At 32.1% G+C, this 11,310-nt stretch overlaps 1 protein-coding gene across 3 annotated transcripts; it reads left to right on the forward strand.

Moving 5' to 3' along the window:
- Positions 1-1,714: 1,714 nt before the first annotated feature.
- Positions 1,715-6,318, forward strand: LOC148192825 (vesicle transport v-SNARE 13-like). 3 transcript variants are annotated; one of them, XR_015782252.1, is made up of 7 exons: positions 1,748-2,053; positions 3,230-3,288; positions 3,374-3,541; positions 3,614-4,006; positions 5,640-5,900; positions 5,992-6,087; positions 6,171-6,318. XR_015782252.1 is itself a non-coding variant. In XM_088099120.1 (5 exons), exons 2-5 carry the CDS (start codon positions 1,960-1,962, stop codon positions 3,923-3,925), a joined length of 633 nt encoding a protein of 210 aa, XP_087955246.1. In that variant the 5' UTR covers positions 1,715-1,832; positions 1,938-1,959; the 3' UTR covers positions 3,926-4,086. The 3 variants fall into 3 exon arrangements, 2 of the variants coding, with proteins under 2 accessions (XP_087955246.1, XP_087955245.1); XM_088099120.1 differs by lacking the exons at positions 5,640-5,900; positions 5,992-6,087; positions 6,171-6,318 and having other exon boundaries at positions 1,715-1,832; positions 1,938-2,053; positions 3,614-4,086; XM_088099119.1 differs by lacking the exons at positions 5,640-5,900; positions 5,992-6,087; positions 6,171-6,318 and having other exon boundaries at positions 3,614-4,086.
- Positions 6,319-11,310: the final 4,992 nt, after the last annotated feature.

The following is an 11,310-nucleotide window of genomic DNA, read 5'->3' on the forward strand; positions in this document are numbered from 1 at the left end:
TCCATGCTTAACTAGAAGTAATTAGCCCTCAAGATCTTTCTAGCCATAACATACACATTCATACGACGAAAGATCCTATGAGTTTCTCCTTAGTATCTTAATACCACATATTTTGTATACACATTTATAGTTTATTATATATTTATTGGACATTTCATTTGCCTTATTTTCAATTTTTAGTTATTTTTTTTATTAATAATGAATTGGGTTCATTACTCATAAATGCTTTAATTTCATATTTTTGACTCATCTAATTTTTGCTCATTATTTCGGTGATAACTTTATTTTAGACATATTCCCTTTTTTGGTAATTCCTATTGCATTGAATTCCTATGCTATTTTCAACAATTTTTAAAAGTTGAGGCATATTTGCTGCAAATGATTTGAGTTTGTTTTTCTCTCTCCAAATTTTAGTTTTGTTCTTTGTGATATTAATTTGCATTTCTAAATTAGAATTCAAATTAAAAATCGATTAAATTTTATTTTGACAAATGAATATAAGTTGGATTAAATGATATTGATATTTAATTTATGTAAATAGGTTTCATTGATTAATTGAATGATTAATTGTTTAAATTTGGATTTAATCTTTAGAAAACTATGATTTTCTGATTGTTTGATTATTGGAATTTTGGATTGATTTTTTTTGTATCTCTTGATTTAGCTTTTGATTTCTATTTTTGTTTTCCAATTTTTGTTTTATTTTTCCAATCCCAAAACCCACCAACGGTCTAACAACATAATCAGTACAAAACGATAAGAACATCGCAAAAACAATTAGACAGATAAATAAGAAAGATTGGAAAAGAAAACAGACAGAGAAATTAGATATGGTTCAATTAAAATGATAACTAAACTTCAATATACATCTACTATCACAAATTCATTACAAATACATATTAAAACTTTAAGGTTTCTCTCAACATGAACTTGAGGACAACCCGATTAGCTTGGTGGTGCCTCTACACAGCTCAGAGCAATATGAAGGAAGCCTGAGTGAGTCAAGCCCAACCAAATTGCTGGGATCCTTGGATAGCCTACAAAGCTTGGTAGAGAGTGCAAAAGTGGAGAACTCAGAAAAAAAATTAAGAGATACAATGTGTCTAAGAAAGCTAGATTGGATGCTTTAAAAAAAAGTGAAGAATTTTAGTGTGAGAACCACCATCATAGTAAAGTAGCCATTGACAACAAGGTTATTGAGAAGATAACCCGAGCAAATAATAAATTAACAAATCTTAAAGACAAGACGGACAAAGTCAAGAGGATGACGACTATAATGAAAATGAAGTCGACAAATTAGGAAGTCGGTCAATGCAATGAAAATGAAAGAGTCGATTGTGAAGAAAATGAAGAATCTGGTTGAAAAATATTAGCTTGGTGTGGGATGGTGCATATCAAAAGTTAGAGTGCAATGATAAAAAAGGAAAGGAAAATATTTAAGTTTATGAAGGAATTGTTACATAAACGTAAGTCTAAGAGATTTATTAGTAATTTTGTTTGAATTTTATTTTATTATTTTGAATACAATCATATTAGTTTGATTTTTATATAAATAATAAGATATTAATTGTTAATTTTAACTTTTCATTATTTAGGTATAATATTGATTAATAAATTAAATAGTTTTTTTTTTTGCATCAGTTAATATTTTATTTGTAGTTTTTATTTTTTAGTTAGTTCACGGTTCTATTTGTAACTAACTATTTAAAAGCGGGTTTAATGAAATCACCGCGGGTTAATTGCATGGATTATTTGTTGGTGTGACGTTTATTTTTCTGCACAAGCTGAATATCGTCGATTTTCTTACATTTCCGCGTTCGAACAGGGTTTCGGTGCCGGATTCTTGATCCCTGGGTTCCGATTTCGTTTCTCTAATTTCGTTTCCACGTTCTCTTAGTTTTATAACTTTTCGTTTTCTTGATCGTGAATTGATGCAGCGAGTGAAGAAGGTCGTGGACGATGAGCAACGTGTTCGAGGGATACGAACGCCAATACTGCGAACTCTTGGCGAATCTAACGAAAAAGTGCACTGCTGCTGGTGCTCTTAATGGAGGTACTGGAAAATTCTAACTCGATTCTTCTTTTTTTTTTTTTTTTTTTTTAAATTTCCAGCCGTCTTGTGTTATTGTTTTTGATTTTATAATGTATAAGTTTAGTTAATTTGCTTGGTTTTTCGGGGTATTTTTGTGTACTGGTATTTCTTTCTTTTGTAGGATATAGTCCAAAAGTTTGAGTTCTTAGTTTTGCATTTCTTAATAAGATATGATTGAAACTCCTTTATTGTAGAATTTTGTTACATTGCTTTAATTTAGATAATAACATTTAGCATGAATTAGGATCATTTAAATTATTGTTGTGTGTACAGTTAATTTGTCAAGTTCATTTGCTTATTTTGTTTATAGGTTTTTCTTTCTATTTTAGAATATAATCTAAAAGTTCACAAGATCTTTTTTCTTTAAAAAAAATGATCTAAACTCCTTTATTACTGAATTCAGTTGATTGAATTTGGATAATGGCACATATCATGAATTAGGATCGTTTCACTTATTGGTTTGTATAGCTCCTTTGGACCCGTTGTGTAGCTCTCTCCTGGTGGTTGAAATTCTGTCCAGAAAATTTCTCCTCTCAACGGTTTCCAGGATGTCACTGCTACTATTGTTTTCCTTTGGTCATGACTAGGGACACTCTTTTATTTGTGTCTTCTGTATGTCATTTTAGAAATATCTCATAAATTTTGGAGAGACAACTGCAACTGCAATTTATGCATTTCTTGATGATATAAGCTGTGTTTTGGAGCCGACACTGCATTCTGTTGATTTTGGACATTTGGTTATAAAGGTTAAAAATGGCTATGTAAAGTCCCCTATCATTTCTGTTTCGTTCTACTGTACTATTTCAGAACTTGTTTTTCTCCCTTCTATGTTTGTTGCTGCATTTTTTTTTGCACTTTTTGTCAGTTGAATGGGTGCGTGGAGTGCATTCTAAAGTATGCATCATAGAATAAAGTGAATTCTTGTACACATTTGGCATGCCAACAGTTTTTTACTCTATAAACATAAATTCTTATGGATCTTAACATATTTATAGAAGATTATCTTAATTCTTGAGTAATGACTATAGGAATGTCAAACTATTGAAAGTTTTTATCAGGATGTAGTGTTGAGTCTTATGATTATTTTGGAGCAATACACATTTCATTATAATTTTTCCACCTTCTGTTTATTTTCAGAGCAAAAGAAACAAAAAGTTTCTGAAATAAAGACTGGAATTGATGAAGCTGAAGCTTTGGTACTTCTTTTTCTTCTGCAATAGAAAGTTGTCTTTATTTTCTCTATACTCTGGTTCTGATACGGTTTATTTAATGAATCTGTAGGTTCGAAAAATGGAACTCGAGGCCAGAAGTTTGCAGCCAAACGGAAACGTGCTTCTTGCTAAGTTGCTGCAGTATAAATCGGATCTAAACAATCTTAAAACCGAAGTGAAGAGAATTGTATGTTCGGCATGGGATGAATTGTTGGATGGCATGGCAGATGCTATGAAGGTATGATTAATTTATTTTAGCATCCTCTGTTGATACTTGAAGATGATTAATTTTCTTTAATCCGACATCCAGCCATCCGTCGTTTCTTCAATAAAAGGTCCTAAACAAAGCTATCTGACTGCCGTGAGAGATTACTATGCATCCGCAACATCTCAGGACGATTTAAGAACTTACTATATTGCAAAAGCGAATTTCCACGCGGTAATGGGCACGTACCACATTGTTTCCAAGAATTTCTCAAAGGCGGCGGAAGAGTTCAACAATGTCTCAGAAGAGCTTAGGGCGTCGGAAGCTTATAAGACTACCGGCAGCACTGGTGCGTCGTCCCTTCTTACTTGCTCTTCCCCTCCCTCCGCGGAAGCTTATAATAAGACTACCGGTTAGTGCCAAAAATGACTCACGAACCTGCAGCGGAGACTCTTGAACAATCATATAAGGACTACCAAGAGAACCACAGTTGAAGAGGTGATTCTTTTAAACATTTCTTATCATATATACATGGTCTGCCTTTCAATAATAGCAACGTCATCTTTCTTTAGTTTCCATATTTTTTTTCTTTGTTCTTTTTCTTTATTACTAAAAAACAATATCAAACCAAATAGTTCGATAAAATCAATTCAATATGGTTGTCAAACCTATTAAACAATGAACTCGGGAAATTAAAATATTAAAACTGCATATTAAAATGGAATGAATGAATATTAACAATTTTAGTTTTGCTTCAAAACTATGGTTATTTTATATATATCCAATATATATATATAATTTTCTTCAATTTATAACCTTATTTATGCTGTTTACTAAAATAATAAATGTTATAAAACAACTTCAAGAGATATAAGAATTTTAGTCTACAAATATAATAGTTTTATTAAGCATGCACACTAAACTAAAATCCGAACCCTAAATGGTAAAAGAACTCACCTTATCTTCTAACTTGTTTGACTTTTCTTTCCCCAAACACTAGTTATATATTCAAAGTCTTTGAAACACTAGTAAAAAATCGGGTTTTTACAGCGCACATTATGCCACGGTTCAACGAAAACCGCAGCATAATGGTGCGCGGTGGCAGTTTTGTAAATAAAACGAACATATATGCCGCGGTTCTACTGGGAACCGCGGCATATACCCCAGTCAACCATTGCCTTTGACGCCACGTATGAATAAAAAATTAAATAACAGAGTATATGCCGCGGTTCTCTGCACAACCGCGGCATATACCCAGCCAATTTATTGCAGGTGCTGACTGGGTCAGAGAATTTCAGAAGTTACAGGGGGTATATGCCGCGGTTCCCCAGAGAACCGCGGCATATACCCCCTGTAACTTCTGAAATTCTCTGAAAGGCAGTTGGGGAGACAGTTGTGTTGAACACGTTTCAGGGGTATATGCCGCGGTTCTACGAGCAACCGCGGCATATTCTCCTATCTGAAATTAATTTAATGTTTATTTGAAATATTTCGAGGTATATGCCGCGGTTGCCCGCTAAACCGCGGCATATAGTTTGAAAATAATTTCAAAAATGCCATTTCTGATAATTTTTTAAATTAGTATATGCCGCGGTTGGACGTGAAACCGCGACATATTCCCCTTTTATACCGCGGTTAAGTAGTGAACCGCGGTAGATTCCCCCGTTCAGAGTTAAAAATTAAAACTTGGAACAGTGTCGTCTTCCTCGCGCGTTCTCTGTTTTCTTTCGCGTTTCTTCTCCTCCGAACCACCCATCACCTCAGATTTCGCGTTTTTCACCGTTTAAACTCAGAATTGTTCGGTCATTATTCATTTTTGACGATAAAAACGAGTTTTAGCCGATCAAAATCGTGATTTCGTTGCGTTTTTCACCCTCACCGCCGTCGTTCCTCTTCCAGGTATTTATGTCCTTTTGCATTCTTAACGTTATTTCTTCATTAGTTTTGGTAATGTATGAAGTTTCTATAGTTTTGGTAATGTATGGTATAATTTTTGCTTTAATTTTGATAATGCATGAAATTGTTATAGTTTTGGTAATGTATGGTATGGTTTTTGCTATAGTTTTGGTAATGTGTGTTGTAGTTCTTGTATTATTTATAAACCTTAAAATATTATTTATGTAATATTTAGGAATATGGATCGAAATTGGATTAATTTACCACGTATTAGTGCTGAGTACGAGAGAGGTGTAGAGGAATTTATACAATTTGCGCAACGTAATGAGGGGAGAACTGATGATGAAGTGAAGTTTAGATGTCCTTGTGTGAACTGTTTGAATGGGAGAAAGTTGAACGCAACTCAAATTAGAGAACATCTTATATGTGATGGTTTTCTAAGTTGGACGGGAGATCAATTGCTAAGAGTAGAAAGATTGCTTGGATTTCTCTCAAGGTTTGACATATGCTAAAGTCTGACTTTGTTATAATTGTTTTATAACAAATGTTATTCACTAACTATTATCAACTGTGATGATATATTGTAGTGTAACAGACAAAATGGGTCATATGAGTGTGGATACTATGTAATGTATTGGATGACCCATATTGTTCGTTCTCACATCACAAGAAGCTGGGAAACGGTAATATTTAACTTTAACAAATTTTGATTTTTTAACAAATGTTGAATTCATATACACTAATTAAAATGAATTGTCTTTTGCAGAGATTCAAGACTACTACACCAGTTCCTGAGAAGTCACTACTATTCATTAGGAACGCTGCTGCGAAGTATATAGTTAGATTATACAATAGCTCTTAGATTTAGATTTAAACAATGCATTTGATTAGATAGAATTTTCTTAGACTCTCTACTTTATTTGATGTTGAAATACATTTGAACATGTGTTTGTTATGTTGAAATTGAATTTCTGTAAATGTTTTTATATGCAGGTCTGTTTTTGTGGTAATGGATATCACAAAAACAGACCTGCAATTTTAAAAAACTGCAGGGAAATATGCCGCGGTTCTAACCACAACCGCGGCATATAGTGCTTCGTTTTTTTTTTTTACAAACGAGACATATGGCCGCGGTTTTGACACTAACCGCGGCATATTCGTCGGCCTATATGCCGCGGTTGAACCGCGGCATATAGTGCATTTTTTAATTTTTTTTTTAAATTTTTTTTAGGGTTTAGGCAGCGGTTCCCTAGACAACCGCGGCATATTCCGCAGCCTATATACCGCGGTTCGAACCGCGGTATAAAGTGTCTGACTTACTACCGCGGCTGAATATGCCGCGGTTCAAGAACCGCGACGTATAGTGAAAATGAACCGCGGTAAAAGCCCTTCGCTGCACTAGTGAAAGTCTTCTTCTTTTCCCTTCCCATAAATAAGGAGCACGGTTCCCTTAATAAGGTCAACACTAATGATAATGAAATAAGTTTTTATAGTATAACTTTGTCTATATACGAATAAAAAAACTATATTTGAAAAAATATAAGATTTTTAACAATTTTTATGTCTATTTTTTTATTTAATTATTCCCAAAATCCATTATTTCTTATAACCAAATATCATTAAATATGATTTATTTATATGTAACAAATTTTGTTGACACAAAAAATACTCTGGTAATTTTTTATTGAACTATTTATTTTTAATGCTGAGGGAGAAATACCTTAGAGTTTTATCAAATTAAATAAATAAGGAAATGAATTATTGTCATTTTTTATAACTTTTTATATATAAAACTTTAACATGTATCCATAATTATAAATTTTGACATCTTAAACTAGGTTGAGAATCCATAATTTATCTACACTTGTTTTATGTTAAATAATATTAAATTTAATATATATATATATATATATATATATATATATATATATATATATATATATATATATATATATATATATATATATATATATAATAAGAAAAGACTAGCAAAATTGTGTAAAAAAGCTAAATTCCACAAATTGTACATATTTTAAATTTTTTTTATCTCTAATATTAATACGTATAACATCATAAAATTGGTTGTCTTGTAAAAATTCCTAGACCCACATTATACACACATCTATTAAAATTTATCGTAAAATAAATTGCGAAACAAATTAACCATCTTCTCCTTAACTTTCAAGGAAAAATAACCAATTTCAGCAAAACCAAACACAAAACATAAAATCACATTCCAACTAAAGATTAGTTACACCTTTAATATTAATCTATTTTCTAGTTTAATACTTGTACGATATGGCCCGTACGACCATACATTTTCCCCATACAAGGCAAGCCGGACAATCTAGGGTTGTAGAAAATCAAGAGAAGTGATTGAACATCGTAAAAACAATTGACAAGATTGGATGGCGTCGAGTATTGGCGTTCGACCATGGTCCATAATCAAATTTTCCTACAAAGATTAAGGTAAATAGTAATTAGAGGTATTGGGTTGAGACTGAGCCGTGATTAAAGCTTTACTAATTTCAAATTCATGCCAAAAATTATAAATATAGGTCAAAGGTAAGAGGTAGATGTTCGCATTTATTACTATTGCATTGAACTCTTGTAGGGATAGTCAACTGACTTAAGCATCGGAGAACCTTTGACAGATATACCTATGGACGGTGGAGAGAAAAGAAGGACTAGAAGAGCAAATACCGGAAACAATACTATACTACTATTAAACTAGAAAATACAATCATTTGGAAAGCAAAAATGCAGTGTCTTATAGCATTAGCCATAGAAACAAGAACAAAACTTGGAGAATCCCTAGTTGCACCAATTGGAAATCAACTTGGTAATCTAGTTTACTAAGAAAAGTATAAAAGATGTTAAAAGTGAACTTAGAACATTGAAAGGTAAAAGACAACGAATGCAAGGTTTGGTTGATGAAGATTGAAGAAATGAACGTCAAATCATACCTATTATACAAGATTGACTCTGGAAAGTGGAAAGAATCATAAATGAAGTAGAAAAATTCAATGTAGAAAATAATGTGTCTCAATATATGATCTCTAAATTTGGTATAAAGTTATTCATTAAGCAAAAGGGCAAAAATATTGATAATGAATGTTACAAGATTAAATGAAGAGAAGTTTGACATCACATCTTACACTCTACCAACACCAAGACTTGGATCTACCTTCTTAAATGCTATCAAAAGTTTTCCAAGTAGAAAATTAAAATTATTATAGAGATCATGAAGAACTTGAAAGATGAAGATTTCAAAATATTAGGTATGTCTGGAACATGTGGAGTGAACGAGACAACACTTACGAAAAAAGTTATCAAAATTCTAGATTTATGTAAGCTATTGGATGAAGTTGTAATGGTAATGGTTCCAAAATTTTGATTTATGTAAAAATTCAAGATCAAATGATTGACGCTTGAGATTTGATAAGGAGACTGTTCAAGAAAGAGCATCTGAACTACATGAATGATTGAAAGGTATTAAAAATATATTAATAATTCTTAATGATGTTTGGATAGATTTTGATTTTGAGTCTATTTAGATTCCTTCCAATGAACATCACAAGAATTGTAAAATTTTGTTTACATAAAAAAAATGAAGATGTTTTGTATAAGATGGGAAGTCAAAAGAATTTCAAAAATTCTATTTTGTCCCCAGATAAAAGGTGAGACCTTTTCCACGATATGGTTGGTAGAAATATTTCAACCAAGCTTGATATTCTTCATATAACAAAAGAGGTTTAAAATGAATGTGGTTGCCAATTGCCATTGTTACAATGGCAAAAACATTAGCAAATAAAGAAAGAGGTACCTAGGAAGATGCACTAGATTAACTAAAAAGATCTTCCATCACTTCCCTTTTAGAAAAGTAAGTTTGTGTACATTCAAGTATAAAGCTGACTTACAATTTTTTAGATAGTGTGGCAGAAAAAATAGGTTTTTTCCTTTTGTTGTTCCATAAGACTTTGACATTCCTATAGAAGTTATACTCTGACATGGAATGTGTTTGAGATTGTTTAAACTTAAAAATAGAGTGCATACCATTGTTGATAAACTTAAACGACGTTTCATGTTGTTATATGGTAAGTGGAAGAGTGTGTCAAAATGCATGATGTTGAACGTGATATCATCATATCAGTTGCATCTATACAGGAATGTGATTTTATGGTAGAATGTGATGGATATCAAATGGAACAACCTAAAGAAGAAACATATTGTTCTTTAGGATTATTTTTACAATTGTGAGAGATTTCTAAGGATTTGATTAAAACCTAGCACATACACATACATTTTTGCATTATATCTGTCTATTAGTAGTAAGGTACAATAGTGGACCAATCATACCTTTGTACATAGTTTGATCCACTTGTTTATCAAATTGATCCTTATCTAAATATCATGTCATAGGAGTTGCAACTTCCTTTGAAGTATCAATTTTAAATTTCTTTAAAACTTCATTACAATATTTTGATTGATAAATGAAAGTTCCACCATTTACTTGTTTTATTTGTAATCCTAAAAAGAAGGTTAGTTCCCATCATAGACATTTCAATCTCCCCAACATTAGGCTAGAAAATTCTTGACAAAGAGCTTTGTTAGTTTATGCAAAAATAATATCATCAACATAAACTTGAACAATTAAGACATGTTTGTAGGAACTTCTAATGAAAAGAGTATAACAACTTTATCTCTTCTGAAGCCTTTTCGATGAAGAAATCACTTAACCTTTCATACCATGATCTTAGGGCTCGTTTGAAACCACATAGAGCTTTCTTAATTTATAAACATGATTAGGATTTTCAAAATCTTCAAAATTAGGAGAAGGAAAATGTGTATCTTCCATGAATGACAACATCAAGAAAATGGGTTTTAAAATCTACGACTACTTGCTTGTTAGTTTTTGAAATATACTTTATTATTAACACTTTATTTTATAACACAAAGTTCGTCGAAAGTAGAGATGTTCGACGACTCAAGGGCAAAATTGAAAATGCTCAATTCAGCCAGTGTTTAACAACAACGAATGGATGTAGAAATGTGAGCTTCGACGTCGAAGGATTCGAAGGGTGACCACTATTAACACATGATGATTTTTATTGAAGAGGTCCCTAAATTGGTTGGGATGATGGATACTGGTGAGGATTGAAATGGTGATGAGTCTCACCGAAAGCTAATTAGCATCGATAAAATAATTTTATTTCTTTTTTTAGAAATTAAGAAGAAGGGTTGGAGAAGGATGAGATGTTGGTGAAATTTTCTTTTATTACGATTTCTTAAGGAGAAGAGTATTAAGAGTGATAGTTGGTGTAGAGTGAGTCCTGATAAGTGTAATATTTATCTAATATTCACACTTATTTCTATCTCTTTTTCATGTGTTTTTGTTAATTCTCATGGAAAGATGTACAAATTGTATTTATTTGTTCCTAGATTAGTATAACTGTCTTTGGGTGTTTATTTTGAAGGAAAATGAAGATTGTAGAAGAATAAATTGTCTCTGCGTGCATTATTCGCCAAGCCAACAATCAACTCGTTCAATCCTCTTAAACTAATCCACTCACCCAAGCGAGTGGTGTGGCTAGCTCAAGCGAGCGAGTTTTTCTAACTTGCTTAGGGAATTGTGACTCGCTCAAGCGAGTTGACTTATTTTAGACACATTAAATGAGTCGAGAACGAATTTAGAAGTAGTTTTTGGAGAGTAGGAACGTTGCCAAAGCTCACAACCTTGGGTCTAGGTGCTTCCAGGGCGCAATAACTTTTTCCACCATCCATTCCATTACTTCAACTCCATCTTGTTTCCTAGATGTATAAGAATAGCTAAAACTCCATTTTATTGGAGTTGGAAGTAATGTATCGAAACTCTGTGTAAATTTCTCTATGTAATGCATTATCTT

The sequence above is a fragment of the Vigna umbellata genome, chromosome 9 (assembly GCF_029865625.1).
Source record: "Vigna umbellata cultivar VRB3 chromosome 9, Vumbellata_1.0, whole genome shotgun sequence".
Classification (NCBI taxonomy): Eukaryota; Viridiplantae; Streptophyta; class Magnoliopsida; order Fabales; family Fabaceae; genus Vigna; species Vigna umbellata.

Excerpts from the sequence above, each read along its gene's own strand:
- LOC148192825 (XM_088099120.1), top strand. The coding sequence starts at position 1,960 with ATGAGCAACGTGTTCGAGGGATACGAACGCCAATACTGCGAACTCTTG. Across the intron at positions 2,054-3,229 it reads TGCTGGTGCTCTTAATGGAG|AGCAAAAGAAACAAAAAGTT; the intron begins GTACTGGAAAAT and ends GTTTATTTTCAG. Across the intron at positions 3,289-3,373 it reads TTGATGAAGCTGAAGCTTTG|GTTCGAAAAATGGAACTCGA; the intron begins GTACTTCTTTTT and ends ATGAATCTGTAG.